General features: G+C 36.1%; 1 protein-coding gene and 1 long non-coding RNA gene across 6 annotated transcripts; both read left to right on the top strand.

Moving 5' to 3' along the window:
• Positions 1-1,184: 1,184 nt before the first annotated feature.
• Positions 1,185-4,117, top strand: LOC148661830 (uncharacterized). Its single transcript, XR_015939612.1, has 2 exons — positions 1,185-1,427; positions 2,539-4,117. It is a non-coding gene; the product is annotated as an uncharacterized LOC148661830 (long non-coding RNA).
• A 4,525-nt stretch (positions 4,118-8,642) lies between these two features.
• Positions 8,643-19,714, top strand: LOC148661829 (protein FAM3D-like). Of its 5 annotated transcripts, XM_088636172.1 has the most exons (11): positions 8,726-8,796; positions 10,820-10,885; positions 11,446-11,524; positions 12,104-12,211; positions 12,677-12,703; positions 15,330-15,453; positions 17,253-17,311; positions 17,680-17,730; positions 18,152-18,236; positions 18,537-18,663; positions 19,112-19,714. In XM_088636172.1, the coding sequence occupies exons 4-11, from the start codon at positions 12,145-12,147 to the stop codon at positions 19,196-19,198; spliced, it is 627 nt and encodes a 208-aa protein (XP_088492298.1). In that variant the 5' UTR covers positions 8,726-8,796; positions 10,820-10,885; positions 11,446-11,524; positions 12,104-12,144; the 3' UTR covers positions 19,199-19,714. The 5 variants fall into 5 exon arrangements, with proteins under 5 accessions (XP_088492297.1, XP_088492300.1, XP_088492299.1 ...); XM_088636171.1 differs by lacking the exon at positions 11,446-11,524 and having other exon boundaries at positions 8,643-8,796; positions 15,333-15,453; XM_088636170.1 differs by lacking the exon at positions 11,446-11,524 and having other exon boundaries at positions 8,644-8,796.
• The last annotated feature ends 762 nt before the right edge of the window (positions 19,715-20,476 follow it).

The following is a 20,476-nucleotide window of genomic DNA, read 5'->3' as shown; positions in this document are numbered from 1 at the left end:
TGGAAAATGATATTACGGTGTAATGACGGTGTAATGTAATGAATTATTCCTTAGACAAAGTCAGCTGAAACAACTACAGTACGGGTCCCAGGATATCCACTTCACTCTCACACTGCAATCTCAAAATTAGTTACAATAATGGCTCCATGGTCTTAAAGGTTATTGTATGTACTGTAGTACTTTTCAAAAATTGAAATAAAAAACCCAATGCATCAGAAATGTAAATCTATTAATTAAAAGTCTTAAGTTAATACAGAAGACTTGCGTTTTACGCGGTACACTGTAGACTCCTGACATACTGCGTACAGTATATCTAAAATCGCGTATAATTAAAACATCCCACCTAGACCTTCCTACTGGATGTCCTAAGTGTATTAGTATCTGTATTTATGCACTTTAAAATGAAACAGTAATACAGCAAATACAGCAAATACAGCAATGTAAAGTATACAAAATAAATCAAATAAATTTGAATAATAATAAAATGCTGGAAACACAGCAGATGCATAGCTCTGATACACCTTTCTCTCTGTCTCTAATTGCATGAATCGATGGTTCATTCTTTCCATAGATACGCGCCAAACTGGTTACCGTCATCCCATCTTAACTTCTTCAAAATCAGACTTTTCTTGACTTGTCCTTCCCTTCGTACTTTTTTTCGGTTTACGAACCACATCGAGGGTGATGCCCCATGATAAAGAAGCACTGGCGTGCTATAGGCTCTGTAAGTATTGTAGTTCCCAAAGCGTAGCTTTGGTGTTTGTCGTGCCAGATTGGAATTTATTAAATTTCCCGCATTGTCTGATTTTTCATTTTCACTTATTTTGTTCGTGGACGACCGCGTATACACAAATTCGCATAAAAATATTTCGCGTAAAACGCAAGTGTAATGTACTTTGTTTTTCATCCACGACTTACCGGAATTTTTAAACGTGGAAAAGAACTACAATAAAGAGAATTTCAAAAACAGTGTAGGGTAAGTCATCAGGTGTACTTAAATGTGTTTTATCCTTTATCTAGCTGTGTTACTTTAGTACAATTCATATACTGGCAGAAGACAACATGTTCTAGCATTTCTTTTGTTCTAAAAAACATGTTTGAACAAAGGTTTTCCATTGGAATGTGGACAAGCTTGATTTTAAAACAATTTTATCTCTTCATTTTGCTTGTCCTGGTGCTGGAAGTACTGTTCCCATTTTGGCAAGGTTGTAATTTAGGTGGGTAACTGCGTCAGCATGCGTAGGCTGCAAAGGATCAGGTAATAGGTTTATTCCATGCTGAAAAGAGAAGAACGAAAACACAGCGTTTTGGCTGTGGGGCCTTCTTCTTCAAGGTTGTAATATGTCTTGGAACGAATACATTAAAAGCGTGGTCCTCCTAAATTTTACAATAGCAGTAAGGTATGCTCTGTTTATCTCTAGAATGGGGTAAGCTCTGTCTTTTTTTTCTTTCAGGATTTTTATTTATCTAAAGTGCAACATGCTAACTTCTCTTTTCTTTAAGTCTTTCAATCTGAACCATGTACATGTAGGTGTTTTATTTGTGTCACTGGGTAACAAAAATGTGATTAGGGCAGCAGATTAGGGGCTGTTAACTTGATTTTTTGCATTTTTATAATACCTGCAGAGTGGTCACTATTATATAGTGACATTTGCTTCATTGATCTAATTGTGAAAATGCAACACCTTTGACCTTTGCACTCCCTTTGGACTCCTGGTGAGAATTGGGTTCTCCTTGAAGCAAAGAGTCTATTATATCTGGATCAGTATATTTAGAAACTTTTACCAGCAATATTTGTTAAGACTTTTATTATGTTTAGTGCATGTTTTCATTTATAGTGGATAGCTTTGCCTTTGAGATTGAACTGTATTTTCTTACATGTTTGACAGTGACATCATGTCACTGCTTTTTCTGTGGAATGCTTCTTATAAAGCAAAATACAGTGCACAAGAAACTTTTTTAATATTATTATGCCTTTTAATCAAAATGCCATTTAATTATTTGTGTGCATGTTCTGCTTCACTATCATTTTAATGTCTAACATTTTAATAATTTTACATAGTAATCTGAACACAAAATAGCTTCCTTATGATATTAAAATTAAAACTGAGTGTTACCTGATTAAAGGCTTGAATAAAATAGCTAAATGAATGTATTCCCATGATGTATTAGAGTATGTTCATTCTGGATTCTCAATACAAAATGCTTTCAGATTAACATTTATATAGTATTGCAGTACTTGGAGTATTGTATTGCTTTGTAGGACTTGAACCAGTATAATGCTTGAATTTCTGAACATTATCAACAATTGGTAAAATAGATGATTTCCTGAGAGAAAATGACTTAAGTTTTAATATTTAGTTCATGAAGTTCTTCAGAAACATGCAAGTCAAAGATTATCATGATTTCATGATCATGTAAAACATGGTAACCAGAAGAGATGCAGAGATGTTGAAGTAGAGTACAAAGACCAGAAAGATTTGTTTAATTCATTGTATTTTCATATATTCCTTTTCTAACTGCTTCTTCCAATTCAAGGTTCCAGAGGAACCGGAGCCTATCCTGGCAAGAAATGGGAACAAGGCACTGTAGATCCTGGAGAAAACACCAGTCTATCACAGGGAAGACAGACATAAACACAGAAACGCACACCAAGACCGGTTTTCCCAGGAGCCACCAGTATGCCACCTGTATGTTTTTGGACTGTGAGAGGAAACTGGAACATACAGTACAAAGTCCACGCAGAGAGCACCCAATGCTAATCATTGTGCCACTGTTGAGCTACATTACTGTGTATCTTCCATCCATCCATCCATACATTTTCTCTCCGCTTTTCCTGGTGAGGGTTGCAGTTGCAGCAAGCCGAGTAGATAAGCCCAGACTTCCCTGTCCCCAGCAATAGATTCCAGCTCCTACTGGGGATCCCCAGGTGCTCCCAAGCCAGCTGAGAGATACAGTATAAACCCTCCAGCATGTCCTGGGTCTGCCAAGGGGTATCCACCCAGTGGGACGTGCCCGACCAGGGGGGATCCTTATGAGATGCCCAAACCACCTCAACTGGCTCTTCTCGATCTGGAGGAGCAGCGACTCTACTCTGAGGCTCTACCGGATTGCTGAGCTCCTCACCCTGTCACGGAGTGTCAGCCCAGTGGCCACGCGGAAAAACCTAATTTCTGCCTCTTATATCCACGATCTTGTTCTTTTGGTCATTACCCACAGCTCATGACCATAGATGAGGACAGGGATGTAGATCGACTGGTAAACCAAGAGCTTTCTCTTCAAACTCAGCTGCCGCTTCACTACCACAGACCAGTACAGTGCCCGCAAAACAGCTGATGCTGCCCTGATCCGCTTGTCGATCTCACACTCCCCTCTTCCATCATTTGTGACCAAGATCCTGAGATACCTAAACTCCTCCACTAAGGGCAGCTGTTCACCTCTCACAGCAATCCACTCTTTTCCGGGAGAGAACCATGACCTCAGTCTTGGAGGTTCTGATTCACAGGGATGCACAGAGCTACATTATGTCGCCTGGAGCCCTGTGCTCCCGGAACGGTCTCCCTTAGCGCACAGGTCTGAGTTGAGAGGTCAGACAAAGAACGGTCCAAAAAAAGACCATCATGACAGTACAAACTTAGATTGAATGCACTCTGCCCGGGACAGGGTTACCAGGATCTGCCCCTGGAGCCAGGCCTGGGGGTGGCGTTCGCCAGCGAGTGCCTGGTGGCCAAACAGACCACATTACCCGGCCGAGCTCAGCCCGAAAAGGCAATGTGGGGCCGTCTTTTCTCACCACCTGCAAAATGAATCGTGAGGGTCAGGTGCAATGCCAGCCTAGTGGTGGGCATAAGTGGAAAGTGGAAAGGACTGTGTATCTTAAAATGTAATTTTCCAATTGTATGGAAATAGTGAAAAAAATTGTAGAAATACCAATGATGAAAGAGTAATTTTAGCAGTATTTCTGTATTGTTTAATTCCATGGCTTGTTTTTTTAATCTTTTTGCTGGAGAATGAAGAGCACGAGATTTTCTAGTCAGGCATCCTATTCCTAACCATGGTAATTAGCCTATAGTCGTTTCTTACGCCTTCAAGAATAAAATGTCACTCTGTGCCAAAAGCATCTCATGTATAATTTACTATTAATTAACCTTACAATGGTAACACAGAAATCTGTCCTTCTGATGTAGTAACCTTGCAAATAGATCCCCTAGATTTTACTATTTTATCAGCATCTTTTTCTTCCTTGCTAAATAACACTACTCCTTCAAGATCATCCTGTTCATTAATATTTTTTTTATTTTAAAGGAAAGATTTTGCCAATGTCAATGTAGCACATTGAACACACACCTTAAGCAAACAGTTGCTTTAGCAAGATTTACTATCTGTCCAGAACTCTAGGTACAAAATATTTTATAATATGGATGAAAGTGACTCAATAAGGATATAGTTGTGTCAACATTATACCAGCTGGAAGATTGAAAGTAAACATTTCTGCAGGGTATCCTGTTTCTTCCTTGGTTTTATGTACTATGGATGCAGGTTCTTAGACACCTTTACAAACTGTTTTTGCACACACTAACTTTGCGCACAGTTATCTAAACATGGGTGAAAAGATTATAATTAAAAGGACTTCTTTTTTTGAAAATGAATATTGATAATTAGTGTTAGCCATGACAGTACCACATGAAACAGTACTTTTTGTAATAATAATAATTGCTTACACTTATATAGCGCTTTTCTGGACATTCCACTCAGAGCGCTTTACAGGTAATGGGGACTCCCTTCCACCACCACCAATTTGCAGCATCCACCTGGATGATGCGACGGCAGCCATAGTGCACCAGAACGCTCACCACACATCAGCTATCAGTGGGGAGGAGAGCAGAGTAATGAAGCCAATTCATAGAGGGGGGTTATAAGGAGGCCATAATTGGTAAGGGTAAGGGCCAATGGAAAATTTGGCCAGGACGCCAGGGTTACACTATTCTTTTCAAGAAATGCCCTAGGATTTTTAATGACCACAGAGAGTCAGGACCTCGGTTTTACGTCTCATCCAAAGGACGGCACCTGTTTACAGTATAGTGTCCCCGTCACTATACTGGGGCATTAGGACCCACATGGACCGCAGGGTGAGCGCCCCCTGCTGGCCCCACTAACACCTCTTTTAGCACCAACCTTAGTTTTTCCCAAGAGGTCTCCCATCCAGGTACTGACCAGGCTCACACCTGCTTAGCTTCAGTGGGTTACCAGTTGTGAGTTGCAGGGTGATATGGCTGCTGGCATAGTTGTAGGAATTTCTCTATAACATTTATTTATTTCAAAAGTTAAAATGCATGGTGTACTGTGATGTTTTATTTCTAGTTGTATTTCAGTTGATCTGTATACAATACATGAAAATACATGGTTCACTAAAGTTAAAAAGATTAGTGCTTTTAACAGGCCAAAAGGAACCGTTTGCTCATAAGCTTATTTTGAGGATATGCTGTGGGAATGCTCACACTCTTGAATTTACAATACCTCTCTAATAATAATAATAAAATAATAGTACACTAAAGGTAGGATACACTCTGGAAGAGATGCCAGTCCATCACAAAGGTGCACACATACAGTATACTCAGCCATACATATGAGACAATTCAGAGAGACTAATTTAAGCTGAGTCTTCAAACAGTGAGAGGAAATCAGATTGAAATCAAACCCAACAATAATGACAGTAATAATAATAATCATAATCATAATAATGACCTTTTATTTATGAGCACATTACCAATAAATAAAAAACTGCACACCAGCACACATTTTCATACACTTAACAAATGTAGAACTTAATGCCCCAAAAAAGATCCTACCATGGAAAAAAGGAGTAAAGATAAAGTCCAAACCAGAGTCACAACAGCTCTTACGGCCAGAACTCATCCTCATTTATGCAGAGTTAAGTGGACTAGTGAGCATGTGACTCCCCTGCCCCGATCCTGGATTGGGTACTGGTCCATCATAAGCCAAAAGCTGAGAATATAATTACACTTATACTTTATAGTGAAAAAACAGGTCTTTACACAGTGAAAACTGTAACTTTCAAGACCTGTCTTTAAAATGTTGACAGTCACAGAAAAATGTTATCAATCACGGTGAGGTACACAAATGAGGTACTGCACACTACAAGCTTTATCATTCACTGCATGTAGTCTGGTCTTTGGCAGAATTAAAAGATTTGAAGACCCCATTTTAAGTGCTGGACAATACTCATTCAATAAATCCTTAATAAAACCATTCAATGTTGTATTCATAAGTAAAATAACCTTAAAGCTCCCTCTGATTTCCTCAGGAAGCCAGTAACTTACAGAGAATGGGAGTTATGTGCTGATGATGCAGAGCAATGTTTAATATTACTCAAATTGCAGAATTCTGGACATTCTGAAAGCTGTTTAGAAGACATCTCAGTAAGTAATGAATTACTGTAGTTAAATTTTGTACTGTATCTTTTCAAATACATGTATCAGGATCAGATAGGCAGAACAAGGACATAAGTGAGCAATGTTACATAAGAATGAGAATAACTTCTATTATGCCACTAACACAAGCTACAAATAATACCACATTATCAAAAATAACATCAATCAAGTGATTTGATTTCAGCAGCATCAACAGTACCTACAGGATCACTGACATTACCATCTTTGTTAAACTGATATTGGAAGCTTAAAATTATAACCTCAGTCTTTTCACTTTTCAGCTTAAGCACAACCTGTTACAATACAGTATCTAAATATTAGAGATGTGGATCCTGGTAGCCAAACAGGAGCCAGACCAGCTGTGATCCTCAGATAATTTTTCATGCAGTTCAGCAAAATGTTGTGTTTAACAGCATCAGAAAATTGCACTTAGCCCAGAAGAACACACCATCAGAAAACTAATTTACATAAACAAAAGCTGTTCCTATTCCAGTCTGTCTATGAATGAAAAGTTTTTAAAAGCTCATTAGATGCTGAATTGAGAGATGACAGTGCCTATTTGAAAGTTTTATCATAATTAGAATAAGAAACAGGATGGTCATATTTGGGGTTGCTGGCCAGGTTTTTAATAGAAGAGTGATAGCTTCAGAACTTAACCGTAAGAGCAGAGAAGTTAGATTTGAATAGGGGCAAAGGAATAATGTCCAATAGGTAATACATCTCATTTCAGCTGCCTGTGATCAACAGTAGTAAAATGAGAAATAAAACTCAGGTTTATGAAAGCAGGCATGGGTACAGTAATCATGACTGAAGAAGCTTACGTGAGCAACTGGCTATTAATATGGTGATATACAGTATAATACATTATTATGTATTTTGTTGTGAAATAAGTGCATGAATATGTTCCATATTAAATAGAGAGTAGAGACGCAGACTAATTATCTGGTTCAATAATTTTCTTTACTGATGGAGTAAGGGACTATATGATTACCATGACCCCTCTCAATAAGACTAAGGTTTTTCAATATAACACTATCCAGTGGGAGCAACAAAAGCATTTAAGAGCAGATAGTCATTTAGATAGAAAAAATCACTTTCTGATCAATACAAATGTATTGAGAATGAGAGCCTTGTTATTTAATGACCAAGCATTAAAGTAAGAAAATCTGGAAGAGTTCCTTACCAAAGATAGTTTAAAAACAGTACAGTATGTCACAGTTTTGAATAGCTAGTGCAGACAACTGTGATCAATATGACCTAGTTTTCACCTACATTAACTGACCCCAAGATAAAACTAATATTGGATGTATTATTATAGACAAATTGCAACTGTCACACATTGTGCTGAATTGTGCTGTCACACATACTGTATCTGGTGGGAATTTACACTACTTACCACTTACACAACTTACACTACTCAATATACTGTAGTTTAAAAGGAATTGAGATCTTGAGAAAAAAATAAGGGATCATGCTTATAGGAACCAAAAAACATACATAAAAAAATTCCATTAGTCATCTGATGTTGTATAGTCAATAAGATGTACAATAAAAAAATCTTAATAATAGTCTTAATGAAATCATATGAATATACTGTATAAAGTATAGATCAAGGCTCTATCATGTATATATTTATATTTTTTTCAGAATTTACTAATCTGAGAGAAATGAAAGAAACCAATTGAGCAAGCAGGACTAGTGAGTGTGCTTTCTGATCCTTGAGCAGCTTTAAAGTCCACCTGAAACACCAGGACCTATTAACACAGGAACACAGGAATAAACAGGATATAAATGCCTGCATGGAAAAGTCTTTATCTCATTTATGAATCCCTTTTTAAAGTAAATAGAAAGATATCTATTTCCTTTTACATTTTGTGTTTCTTTGGCAAAGCAGAACATCCTTCTGCTTTGGAATTAGGAATGGTTAATCCTAAACTATGGCATTTATTAATATGCTGCTTTGAAATTGTACTACAATGTAGGTTAAAATGCCTAGGTAGCAAAACATATTTAAATAATGGTAATTAAATATACAAAATTAAATATTTTTAATAAAAACATTTAAAATTTAAGTCACAATTTTGGAAGTGACATAACCTAAATAGTTTAAAAATTCCAATAAGAAAGTAATTCACTTTGCTAGGAGTGAAGTTTCAGGATTTTTTATCAGCTTTCTCCAGTACTGCCTGCAGCTTCCTGGTTCTGCATGTGCTGTTTCAATATGCATAGCCCAGCCTCCTGATTAATTGATCATAGCTTCCTTAAATGTGCAGACAAACTGTGAACAGGTGTAACAAACCTGTCTGACAGGAGACTTAGGACAGAGCAACAGAAACATCATCAGGTACTGTAAACTAAATATTTCCTTTACCTTTGGTGTTGCTACACTTCATTTTTAGTGGTGGATGTTAACTGTTCTTTTAATGTTAAAGTCAACATTTAATTTTGACTCCAGTGTTTTAACCCTTTTTTTCTCCAGAGTTCTGATGTTTACTAGATTAAGAACTAAAACAACTAACAGACTAAGTCTAGCATTAACAGGTTATTTGGCCTACCTATCTTGATCTAAGGGTCTAACTCTACTTGAAAGAAGGCAGAGTATCAGTTGTGACATGGCAGGGTAGTTTCAAGAATTCTATAAAAAGGTTGCTATGGTCTCTAGTTCTCACTGTACTTCAGTGTGACAAGGTTAAACATTAAATATAAAATTATTAATTATAAATTATTATTATTATTATTATTATTATTATTATTATTATTATTATTATTATTATTATTATTATTATTATCAACTGCATATTTGTGTTTGCCTTCAGTTTTTTTATTGTGTTCTAGACATTCTAAACTGTAAATGTAGTACATCTAAACAAATAATATACATCCTGTAATGCTGCTATGGTCACACCCATGCTTATGCTTATGGGCTGGGCATTCCATTTACCCTACGAGCCTGCTCATCTGGTTCCCAGAAGCAGCAGTAAACGAGAGGCCCCAAGACTAGCAGTGTTTGCTGTTCAGGAGTACTGTATGCATACGCACATATAAAGATGTAAATAATTCTTTGACGTCTAACTTGGAATAAGGAGAAAATTGGCTAAAAATAATAAATTAAATTTTTTAAACATTTAAAAAGAACCAAAGGCTGGAATTAGACAGAGGCTGGAACTGGAACTGGCTGGAAGAGTTTTTTTAAAAGAAGAGCACTTGCCAGAAACCCAACATTCTGAGAATCACAAGGAAAAAATAAAATGTTTTAGTTTTCATTGTCAATAGAAATTTTAAAAGAAAAATTCAGGGACTACTCTGTCTTGCACCCTTTGCTTGCTAGGATAGACTCCGACTCCCCCGTGTTCCTGAATTATTAGAAGCAGTTAGAAAATGGATGGATGGGAATACAATGACTAAAGCAAATCTTTCTTTTTCTGTGTACTCAACCTCAGCATCTCTGCATCTCTTCTGGTTTTCTAAAATGAAAACAGGCACAGGAAAGAAATTACATTTGTTTTTGATTTGCATGTTTTCTGAAGAACTTCATGAATTAAACAATGTAATTGAAGTTCTTATCTCTCAGGAAATCATCTATTTTAGGAATATATAAATTTAGCAATACTGTATGTATAAAAGTTAAAATATAACCAATCTTATTCTGCTGCTAAACAAACAAGTAAAATTAACTGATGACTTATGTACAGTAAAATGAAAGAGATATATTCTCTTAGGCTAGAAATTCCAAATAATAAAATTAGCACAGCAGATTATAGGAACAGTGGTAAATGAATGTGTGAATTATGTAAGTAAAAATGGAGTATCATTACAGGGAGTTCAATAAATACTGACATACTGTAGATGAATTCATCTATTCTAGAAACTGTTGATTAAGTTCAGAAATCAAACATTATACTAGTACAAGTCCTATAAAGCAATAAAATACTCCATGTACTATAATACTGTACATACATTAATCTGTAATCACTTTTATTGAATGCAATAAAATCTAATAATAACCTTCAGACTCTGTATGGCAAAAAGGGAATTATATATTTTGCTGCTAAAAAAACAAAAGAAAGTAAAAGTTAACTGATGACATGTAAATAGCAAAAGACATACTGTATATAATAGGCTAGAAATTCCGAAATACAAAATTAGCACAGCAGACTATAGGGGCAGTGGCAAATGAATGTATGAATCACGCCAGTGAGACTGGAGCATCATTACAGGGAGTTTAGCAAATAATGATAAATTAATTTTACCTGGAATCCTTGTAACTCACGATACATATAAGTCCAGGAAATAAAGCTTTACCCTGGTTGCTGCTTTTTGTTTTATTTTTCAACATGCTAATTTTATTTCTTTATTATTTACCGTAGGTGGTTCTTCATTTACAGAGTGACGAGTGTTTTATTGATCCTCTATAGCAGGAATGAGGACAAAAGGTATGGTGGCTGTTTTTATAATCTAAGAATCTATTAAATGCAGCAGCATACTGTCTATTAAATAAATATCAAATGCAACGTATCATTTTCCCTTATACTGTACATGTCATATTTGCACATGGTTATTTAATCTAGCAACAATTGAATGTACTGGATTCCTGCTACTGTACATCCCACTAGCGCACACCACAGAGTATTAATTTTTAAATATAGATATACACAAAAATATTCCATTGTTTTCTCATAACAATTTCAATAAAGAAAGTTTATTGTTTTCTTGTAAATAAAATATCGGGGGTAAAATTCAAACTGAACTCTTTAGTATACCCTGAGTATAAGATTCAAAGGAAAGGACAGAGGCCCAAGCTGGAATGAGTAAAACTTTCTTTTAATCAGAACATACTATAGTAAAATCAAGATGACACAAAAGTAGTTAAAATTATAACATTAAGTGTCTAACAGCCTACAGGATAGGATATTTTCCATTCCCCTTTAGAGTAGAAATGGTGTTCTCTGTCTGAAATGGATTTCTCTTGTCTGCTCTTTTGCCTGAGACACAGATGGATTTATAAACCTAAAATGATGTGATCCAGGTCCACCAATCAAGACCTAAAAGCAGTGCCAAGATGTACTAGTTAGGTGTGGTTTTCATCATATTAAATTACATGTACACATTAGGTGTTGACCACTGACACAAAAGACTGGACATGTACATGACAGTCAAAAAAATTGGAACACAGACAAAGCAATCTAACAATATAGCCATTCCATGGATATAGTTTAATCTAAATTCATATGAAAAAAACACTTAATAAAAAAAGAAAAGATATAGTAAATTAAAAGGAATCCAAGAGAAAATAAAATATATGAAAACATGAATACAGTTTGAAAAATCCATGTCCCTGTCATAGCCTTAAGGAACATTACTAACTACTGTAAGTTGCACTCTTTCTATGGGCTGCTTCTTAATGTACTGTAATTGGTCCTCAAATGAGATAAAATTTTATTGTCCCTTGAGGGAATTATTTATGGACACACAACACTCCTGTACATTTAAATAGAATACAAACAAAAAAATGAAGAAAAGAAAAACATTGCACATTATTCTATTAGATAAAATAAGAAAAAATGGGAAGGGACCTTAGGAAGTTGGTTCCTAGTACAAAAACAATTGAGAAACAGTAATGTACAGTATCACCGATTGTAATTTATTTACAGATGCTATTCGTTTGATCCTGGTTCTTGCTTCAGTCCTCCTGATGTGGCTCATTGCAAATATGCCAATAAATATTCAGCTGAAAATCAAGGACACAAAGGACATTTTAGGTAACATAGCAAGACTGTCTTAAAAACTATCTGGTGCTTAGCTGTTCCTAATGGCATGAGTTCCACTTGGACAACAGTGAATGTGAACTTGTTTGAACCATCTTTGAATGGGAATCGTTTCGAGAAAATGGGAGGCTGGCTCTTCACCACTAACCCATTTGCACTGTTGTACAAATACATCCACAAAGCTAAAAGGCTACTGTTGGTGCGATAAAACACATATCTTGAAGGATTAACTGTCAGCTTAAAACAAAGTGCCTAAAATGATGTAGAAGATCTCCCTAGTTTTTGAGATCACCATGGAATTGTTTCAGCATAAAGAGGAAAACGAATTTAGTGAAACGAGTAGACTATAAAATGTCTAAAAGCTTTGAATATGTATATAATGTAATACATTATACTGTACATACACTTTTGACTATAATCAAATACCATCTATAACATAACTATCTTCACTTGTTACAGGGCTTCTTAAACCAACACCTGCACATGGTAAGGATCTTCAGAAAGCTGAAAGAGGATATATTTGTTTTCAAGCAAAATATTATTTCTTCCTTTCTTCCTTCTGTGACCAAATGCATGGCAGTAAGGCTATTTGTGATTGATGCCTTTCAGTTAAGTGTCAGCATGCATCCTGAACATTCTCATCTTCAAGGAAAATAGATGCCTTAATCCATTACATAAAGTCATTAAGGGTTGTCCTGATCTGCTCCTGATTAGTGCAATTTAGTTAATATTGTCTGTTATGTATTCATTATCACAGATTTTGTATGGGTTCCCTGTGTTCACAAATCCATAAAACGTGTCATGTTAAAGCTCTTATGTTCACCCTGTACAATTTAAAATACCATACCTTATGGATATGTCCCCAGATCAGTTTTAGTCTCCCTGTTTCTTCTGCAGAGTTTTGCATCCTGAATCACTATTCCAAATTATGAATAAAATCTGCTATGCAATGTGGCACTACTAAGCATTTGTCATAAATTAACTTTATGTTTCCTTCTATGAAGTAACTTATATTATATTTTTGATAACAATAACTTATATTGTTGTTTATTTTCCAGACTTTCTCATGTCTGCCTATGTCTAATAGCCTTTAATAGTTTTCAGTTCAACAGGAGAGTACCTAAAACATTTCACTTCATGGTTTATAACAAAAGTTCGGGAGGGATAACATAACCAAGTTCAATCAGACTCAGCTGTCAGAAATTAGCAATTGCTCCTGACATCCATTCCTCTCCCAAACACTATAAATACCTACATGATCCCTATCTCTTTCTCTTGTATGTCTCTTGCAATAGCCTCGCTGTCTTGCATATGTCCTTGCTTAGACAGTACTATGACAAACGCACATTCACCGCCACATTTGCAAATCTCCCATTTGAAACTTTCCTGCTGTTATCACCTGGACAGTAGCACAACGTCACTAAACTACGTTTAAACAGCTTTTGCTCATACGTCTAGGAATATAACTAATTTTCCTATCAAAGATATACTTAATGTACAGTAACCTGAGCTCTCAGTAAATTTCCACATCTCCCGACGACATCATCAGCAACGATACACTCCAGTCCTGTGCAAACCCTGAGCTGCCGACCTGCTGAACTTACCCTCGGGTAGACCCGTGTTCAGGATTTTTAAAAATGCTGCTTCTTTCACATTCGCCATCCGTACTACTAACATTAGTCGCATTCATTCTCTATGCGTGGACCATGCTTCCAGCCTCCGGTCCAGTCAGCAGTTGTCCCTTGCCTTGCGTCTCTGTCTCATTTGTGTTTCTGTGCCTGGTTTCCAATTCTGCCCTTATGTCTTGTGTGCTAGTCTCATTGTGTCTTGATCCCCTGTGTCCAGTTCAGCCTCAGGTCCATCCCTCTCATTCCCTGTTGCTACCAAAGCTTGATATTCATACAGGTATGTCCTACTTGTGTCCCTGACTCATTCTTGTCCCTATCACTGGCGTCCAATTCAGCCCCGGGTTCATTCCTCTCATTCTGCGCTACTACTGATGCCAACTTCTCCAGTTCTGCTCTTGTTTCACTTTCCAAGCCACACCTGCTTCTGGGTCAGTCCAGCATCTTCTCAGTTACAGTACTACAGGGCCGAACCATACTCGAATGAATAGTTGCCTGGATGGGGGGCATCCATTTGGGCTGGGACCCCCAGAGGTTTATTTTCTTTCAACGGGTGTTTTTGTTTTCCTCTCCACAGTGCCCACATGGATTCTTTGAGTGGTCAAGAGCTCTTTCAGTTCTGTTCCAGAATCCAAGCCATTAGTCCCTTATACTTAACTCTGCCTCGGATACCAAGAGGTTACATGTCAACAGGTTTACACGCCTCAACAGTAAACACTCACTCCGTTTTCCCAGGAGACTCTTATCAATTTATAGAAGGCCAATTATAGAAGTTATAGAAGGCCAGGATGCTGTTTACCTCCGTCCCTCATTCTATTCACAGTGCAAATAAAGTGAACGAGTCTCCAATTTCCATTCCTGCTTTTGGGGGTACAATTGGAAACTTAGCCCCTTATCCATTCAGATAGCACCGCCATTTTTAGTCAATTGAATAATATCAGAGACTTCCTTTCCTGTTAACAAAGTTCTCGCAAATCCAGATCTATTGCGGATGTTTCTTCCAACTCAAGGCTGCCTCCTTGCTGCTCATGCATATTTATTTTAATAAACAACTCACCTACAGTAGGTCATCAGAAGCCTTCCTTCTTTTCATACCAAAAGCCTAAACAAACAGTCCCCCAGCTGCTATCCTGCTTCTCCGATGACCCACAGTTCATACCACAAAATCTTCTTACCATAATTCTGCATTGGTGGTTTGGGGTCCCGCTTGGTTCTTTTGGGGGTCCTGGCCTCCTTGTCCTATGGCTGGGAGGTAAGACCTCAGCCAAGCTAGTTAAGCCACAATTTCGCTCAATGACTCTTTCATCTTGGGTGTTGTCGTTCCTAGTCAATTATTGTATGTGGGAAGTATAATCACAGGGCTTTGTATGAGGAATATGAATATTTGAGTTGGACATAGAATGTTAAATGTTCAAAACTTATGTGTTGTGGTGACAGAAAGCCCTGTACTTCCCCTGTACTGCACTTCTCTCTGTTTGTTCTTCTAGCAGTGGTCACACCAGCTAATAAATGTGGACTGTCAAAGGAGTGTCCTGCCGATCACTTTCCCTTCCGTATTAAAAGTGGGGCAGCAAATGTTATTGGACCAAAAATATGCTTTGATGGCAAAATGTAAGTACTCCAAAAGCCCTTTATGTTATTATAATTCTTAGTAAAGTAGTGAAATATTTTGTTTCAAGGAACATGCTGACCTGTAATATACTGTATAGACCACTACAGCAAACTCAGTGTGTCAAGCAGAAATATCTGTAAATATTTACTTTTTTCATTTTCTTATTATTAAAATACAATTCTTATTGGAAAACATTTTCCACAAAACCACAAAAAATGACATTCCAGCACCACAGGCTGTGTATGAAACATTCTTGGCTATCTGCATAAGTGCCCCCTTGTGGTTTGTTATGCAAATGTTAGCAATACTATCAATGAGGACTACTATTCTTGATATCCCAGATGCCCCCAAAAGTGCTCCTTATGCTGTGCGACCCACTTTGTGAGAAGAACTTAATGGTCTTGGTAGAACAACAGTGCGTGTTTCAGAGGAAACATTATCGTTGTTTCTCTTGTGTTAGTACCAGGGATACAGGGATGACCTGAGCTGATCCCTATGCTAATGTAATATGCAGTACTATAATAATCTTGAATGATTTCTATCCAGTCAGTTACATGGCCTAGTGAAAATGGACATTACTCACAATAAACCATTGAGAAGCATCTGTAAAAGCATTTCTCAGACACAGTGGATTTTATCCAAAACTACCATCCATCCATTCATTTTCCAACAGCTTTATCCAATTAAGGGGAGAGTCACAGCCTATTCTGGTAAGCCAAGGGCACAAGGCAGGGTACACCCTTGAGGAACACCAAACAATCACAGGCACACAGAGACACAATGTACTGTACACACTCTCACTCCAGGGCCACTTCTTCCAGAAGTCCATTAACCTACACCAGTATGTATAAAGACAAGTTCTTTGGGCTGTGGGAGGAAGCCAGAGAACCTGGAGGAAACCCATGCAAACATGGGGAGAACATACAAACTCTACACAGGTAGTACCTCAGAACTGAACCCAGGGCCCCAGTGCTGCAAGGTAGCAATGATAACTACTGCGCCACCATGCTGCCTCTAAACTACCAGGTTTAGTATTTTTTCTATATCACAAAAAGTTTTTTTTAATACTTGTAAAACATAGAAAGAAACTTGTAGTGAATCTTAGGGCAGCTAGTCCACTACTTTTATCTGTTCATAATTATACAAGACTATACACTCACAATACTTAAATTATAAATAAATTACATTTAATGTATAATATTACAGCAAGGTAAGTATTTAGTATCCAATATCATGTCAATTTAAAATTGAACAACGCTGAGACATTCACACCAGAGGGTGGCAGTATACTATCACCATTGATTAAATCAGGACGTTTAGACACTAGGGACTGCACTGGTGGACACAGGTGTATTAGTGTTAACATTAACTTGCCTTATGACTTGAACAGTTACTTCAAATTCTGCACTTCAGTCATTTTGATATTCCCTGAAAGAAGAAATTATACATCAATAATAAACTGCCTGATCTTTCCCATTAAGAAAGCTACTGCCAGTAATGATTGTTATAGTATGTTGAGTGTTTATAAATAAAATGAACAAAAAAGACGACTGTTTTCGCACCAGTAAACTATAACATACCTTTGCCGTTTGCATACTTGTAAAAGCCATTATTTTATTTTATCTTTTTTTTATGATATTACTACTTTTTAAAAGTATTTGATCTTTTTTGAGTTTGTTTCACTCTTCATTTTGTGGAAAAAAACAATATTTCACCACTTTTGTTTAGTATTGGAAAGAGTGGATATTGTTATGCCCTATACATTTCAGATCTGTACCTCTTTGTGTTATCTTTCCAGTGTTATGAGTAATGCATTAAATAATGTTGGATCGGGACTGAACATTTTGCTTGTAAATGGTAAGTTCAATTACTTCCATTAGAATAGGAGTGTTTAGGTTATCAGCAAAATTATATTCAGTAAAAGGTCTGCAGACATAATGAAGCTCTACATTCAAGTTGTTAATTGTACCATAAATACTGGTTTTATTCGGAAGGTAGGTTTAATCAAATGTTTTTTAAAATATAATGTTGATTTTAAGTCATATAAATTGTTACTCTTATGGTTAGTGTATTAATTTCAATGACATTTAATTTACAGAAATACAGAAGCATTTTATGAAAATGTTATAGAAAACTTGATAGCAGAGATGATATAACTACTCTTTCGAAAGACTACAAGAAAATAGAATTACCACGAGATTAAAAACATCTTTCTTGGTTTATAGGGCAGACTGGGGAAATAATTAAGGCTGAATCCTTTAACATGTATGCTGGAGGTAAGATTTCCTTTATGTGTTAAGTTTAGGTGCGGATGTATCTTCTCTCAAGGTAGCTGCTGAAAGTTGACAGATGAAGTTTAATTAGCAATGACTATTAACTAGTAAGAGATAAAGGACTCCTTTGCACTATGTAGTAAGAAAATCAAGAGTTTTCTGAAAGTAAGAAAAGCAGCATTAAGCAATTATAAATGATATTGTAGTGCCTTGCCATTTCACAACAAGATGGTGACTGCTTTACTTTAAAAGCCTTCACTTTTGAATACATTAAAATAATAAAATGTTTCTCTTGCTATATTTTGGAATTGATTTAAAAAAGATTTGTAACTCTAGATATGCATGTAATATTATTAGCAGTGGCGTTATTGGATATAGTATATTTTAATTTTTAATTCTAACTGAATTAGTTATATTGTCATAGATGTCAAAGGACTACTGGAATTCCTTAAAGCAATAAAGCCTGGGACAATTATTATAGTGGCTTCATATGACGAACCAGCAACAAAGTAAGTATTACGATGGCGAATATTTTTTCTGAATATGAATTTCTTCATTTCTGATGGAAGAAATAATCCTGTTTTATAATATGCCTTTATATTTTAAAATCACAATCAATATTGTTCTCTATTAGATTTTTTAGAGTTTAGAGAACCTAAATGTTCTCTAAAGTTATAGTGATTTTCATCTAGTTTTGAAAGTTCCATGTTTACCAGATAGTCTACCTGTGAAATCATTATAAAATCATAGCAGACAAGAGTACAGATAATTCACATTGTGCAAGCTAAGCCTTTCTTTTTTTCTTTCAGCATGAATGATGAGATCAGAGAAATATTTACCAGGTTTGGAAGTAGCATGATAAAATCAGTGAAATATCGAGATAACTGGCTTTTCATAGGAGCTGAAGGAATTGAAGAGAAGAGTCCATTTGAAAAGGTAATGAAGTCTTAAAATATTAAACATTTGCATGAAAAAATGTTCATTTTGTAAGTAATCATATGATGCAAAAGATAAACCTTAAAACTAATTAAAAGTAGTCTATAAATGCAAAAATAAATATACTATAAGTTACCAACTCATAAAGTGCAATTTATAACAACATGTTCCTGAGTTGAGAGGTCACCATAACTTAGTATGGTTGCCCAAACCTAGAATAAACTGAACACCAGACCTTTCCACACCTCACGGAACGTTAAGTATAAATGTGTTCATAATAGTAAGTGAATACTGTGTTATAAACAGTGCTTTACTTCAGTTCAGTGCCACAGCAATCTAAGGATAAATTGTACAAACTTTGTTGGCATAATGACAATTTTTGCAACAACAATAATCTTTCACTATTGCCAGGTAGCATTTTTTCATGTGTTTTACTTATCTGTTGAAGCATTTGAAAAATGCCCAGGATACAAACATCTATGATGGCTGGCCTGAGATGATTGAAATGGATGGATGTTTTCCTAAGAAGATATAACAGATGTACAGTGGGGCTCAGACTGACAGCATGAATCACGTTAAGTTAAATATTGCAAAGAAGAATTTCGCTTGTGACATCCGCTTCTTATATTCTTTAGCATGCATTTTGTAAGTTCCATTTTGTCAAACTTATCTCTCTGTGTCAATGCATTACTTTTCAAATGAAAAATGTGTTAAAAGCTGTTAAAAAAGGTCAACAGTACAGATACTCAAACACTTGGGGTGAACTCTGTTCCCCACCATTAATAAATCACAACTTGGAAGTTCAGTCATTAAGCACAGGATTGGTGCTGTGTTTAATATGTTATTACCTTTGAATCTTTGGTTTTGTCTTTTTTACATCGAAATGTTGTTTAGGTCTAATTACACATTATATGTAATGTAAAATTCAAGTTTATTTATATAATTGAGGTGTTGTGCTGTGTTAGTATTTTGCTGCACAAATGAGACTGACTTGTCTCTCATTTTCTACTGAAGGTTTTTGTCTAAATAATAAAATTAAGAGAGTTCTCAAGCCTTTGTTCATTTGTTTCCTATTCCACTGTTCATTCAGCTCTGACACTTTCACTTTCTTTTACAATTCAATGTTTAATGACTTTATAGTCTGTATTCCCCTTGAGACAAACATTGAAAAAAACAACACAGTATCCAGTTTACACAACACAGGTTATTACACTGGAACTCAAACTTTTTCAAATGTTTTCAGACAGCTTTTGACTGAAATCCCTACCTTATTTACTTGGACAAAAATGTTAAATCCTGCATGATAATTATACATCTCCTTATTGCACCAAATGTATGTAGTTTACTAAATATTATATTTACTGTTCAATGGTGTGTATTTAGTTTTTAAAAGACAAATGTTTACTTCCTGGGTTAGCTTTACAGTTTATCAAGCCACACAATACTTTTGTTCCACCTTAAGCTTTTAGTTTCTTCAGTCCTGCTAACAAAGCGCATTTGATAGAGGAACAGAACAGTTTCATTGTATGAGGCAGCAGCAGTGTGTTCTGCTTGTAGGCAGCAGAGAGGTTTTATAAAGAAGTGCCCATTTGTGATGTCATTAGCTAGAGCTCAAACCAGAGGCTCCTCTACACCCAGCTACTCTGAGTACAGGCTGACAGACAGGGAGAGTGCGTTTTCATTTCAATTAGTTTTCATTACTATTAAGTTCTGTGAAACAGATCCTTAGCAGAGGATTGAAAAACAGGCACGAGGGATAGTACCTTGCCTTTTAATCAATGACTGTCTCCTTCTGTTTTTCCAAGCTATAATA

This window comes from Lepisosteus platostomus, chromosome 6, assembly GCF_059453375.1.
Source record: "Lepisosteus platostomus isolate fLepPlt1 chromosome 6, fLepPlt1.hap1, whole genome shotgun sequence".
In the NCBI taxonomy this organism is placed as follows: Eukaryota; Metazoa; Chordata; class Actinopteri; order Semionotiformes; family Lepisosteidae; genus Lepisosteus; species Lepisosteus platostomus.
Note: the sequence above shows the minus strand (reverse complement) of the source record. Positions and strands in the feature narration are given on the sequence as shown.

What these genes read in the sequence shown, in the direction of transcription:
- LOC148661829 (XM_088636170.1), top strand. An exon ending in GGACACAAAGGACATTTTAG is followed by an intron (nt 12,212 to 12,676) that starts GTAACATAGCAA and finishes CACTTGTTACAG; the next exon opens with GGCTTCTTAAACCAACACCT. An exon ending in CTTTAACATGTATGCTGGAG is followed by an intron (nt 17,731 to 18,151) that starts GTAAGATTTCCT and finishes ATATTGTCATAG; the next exon opens with ATGTCAAAGGACTACTGGAA.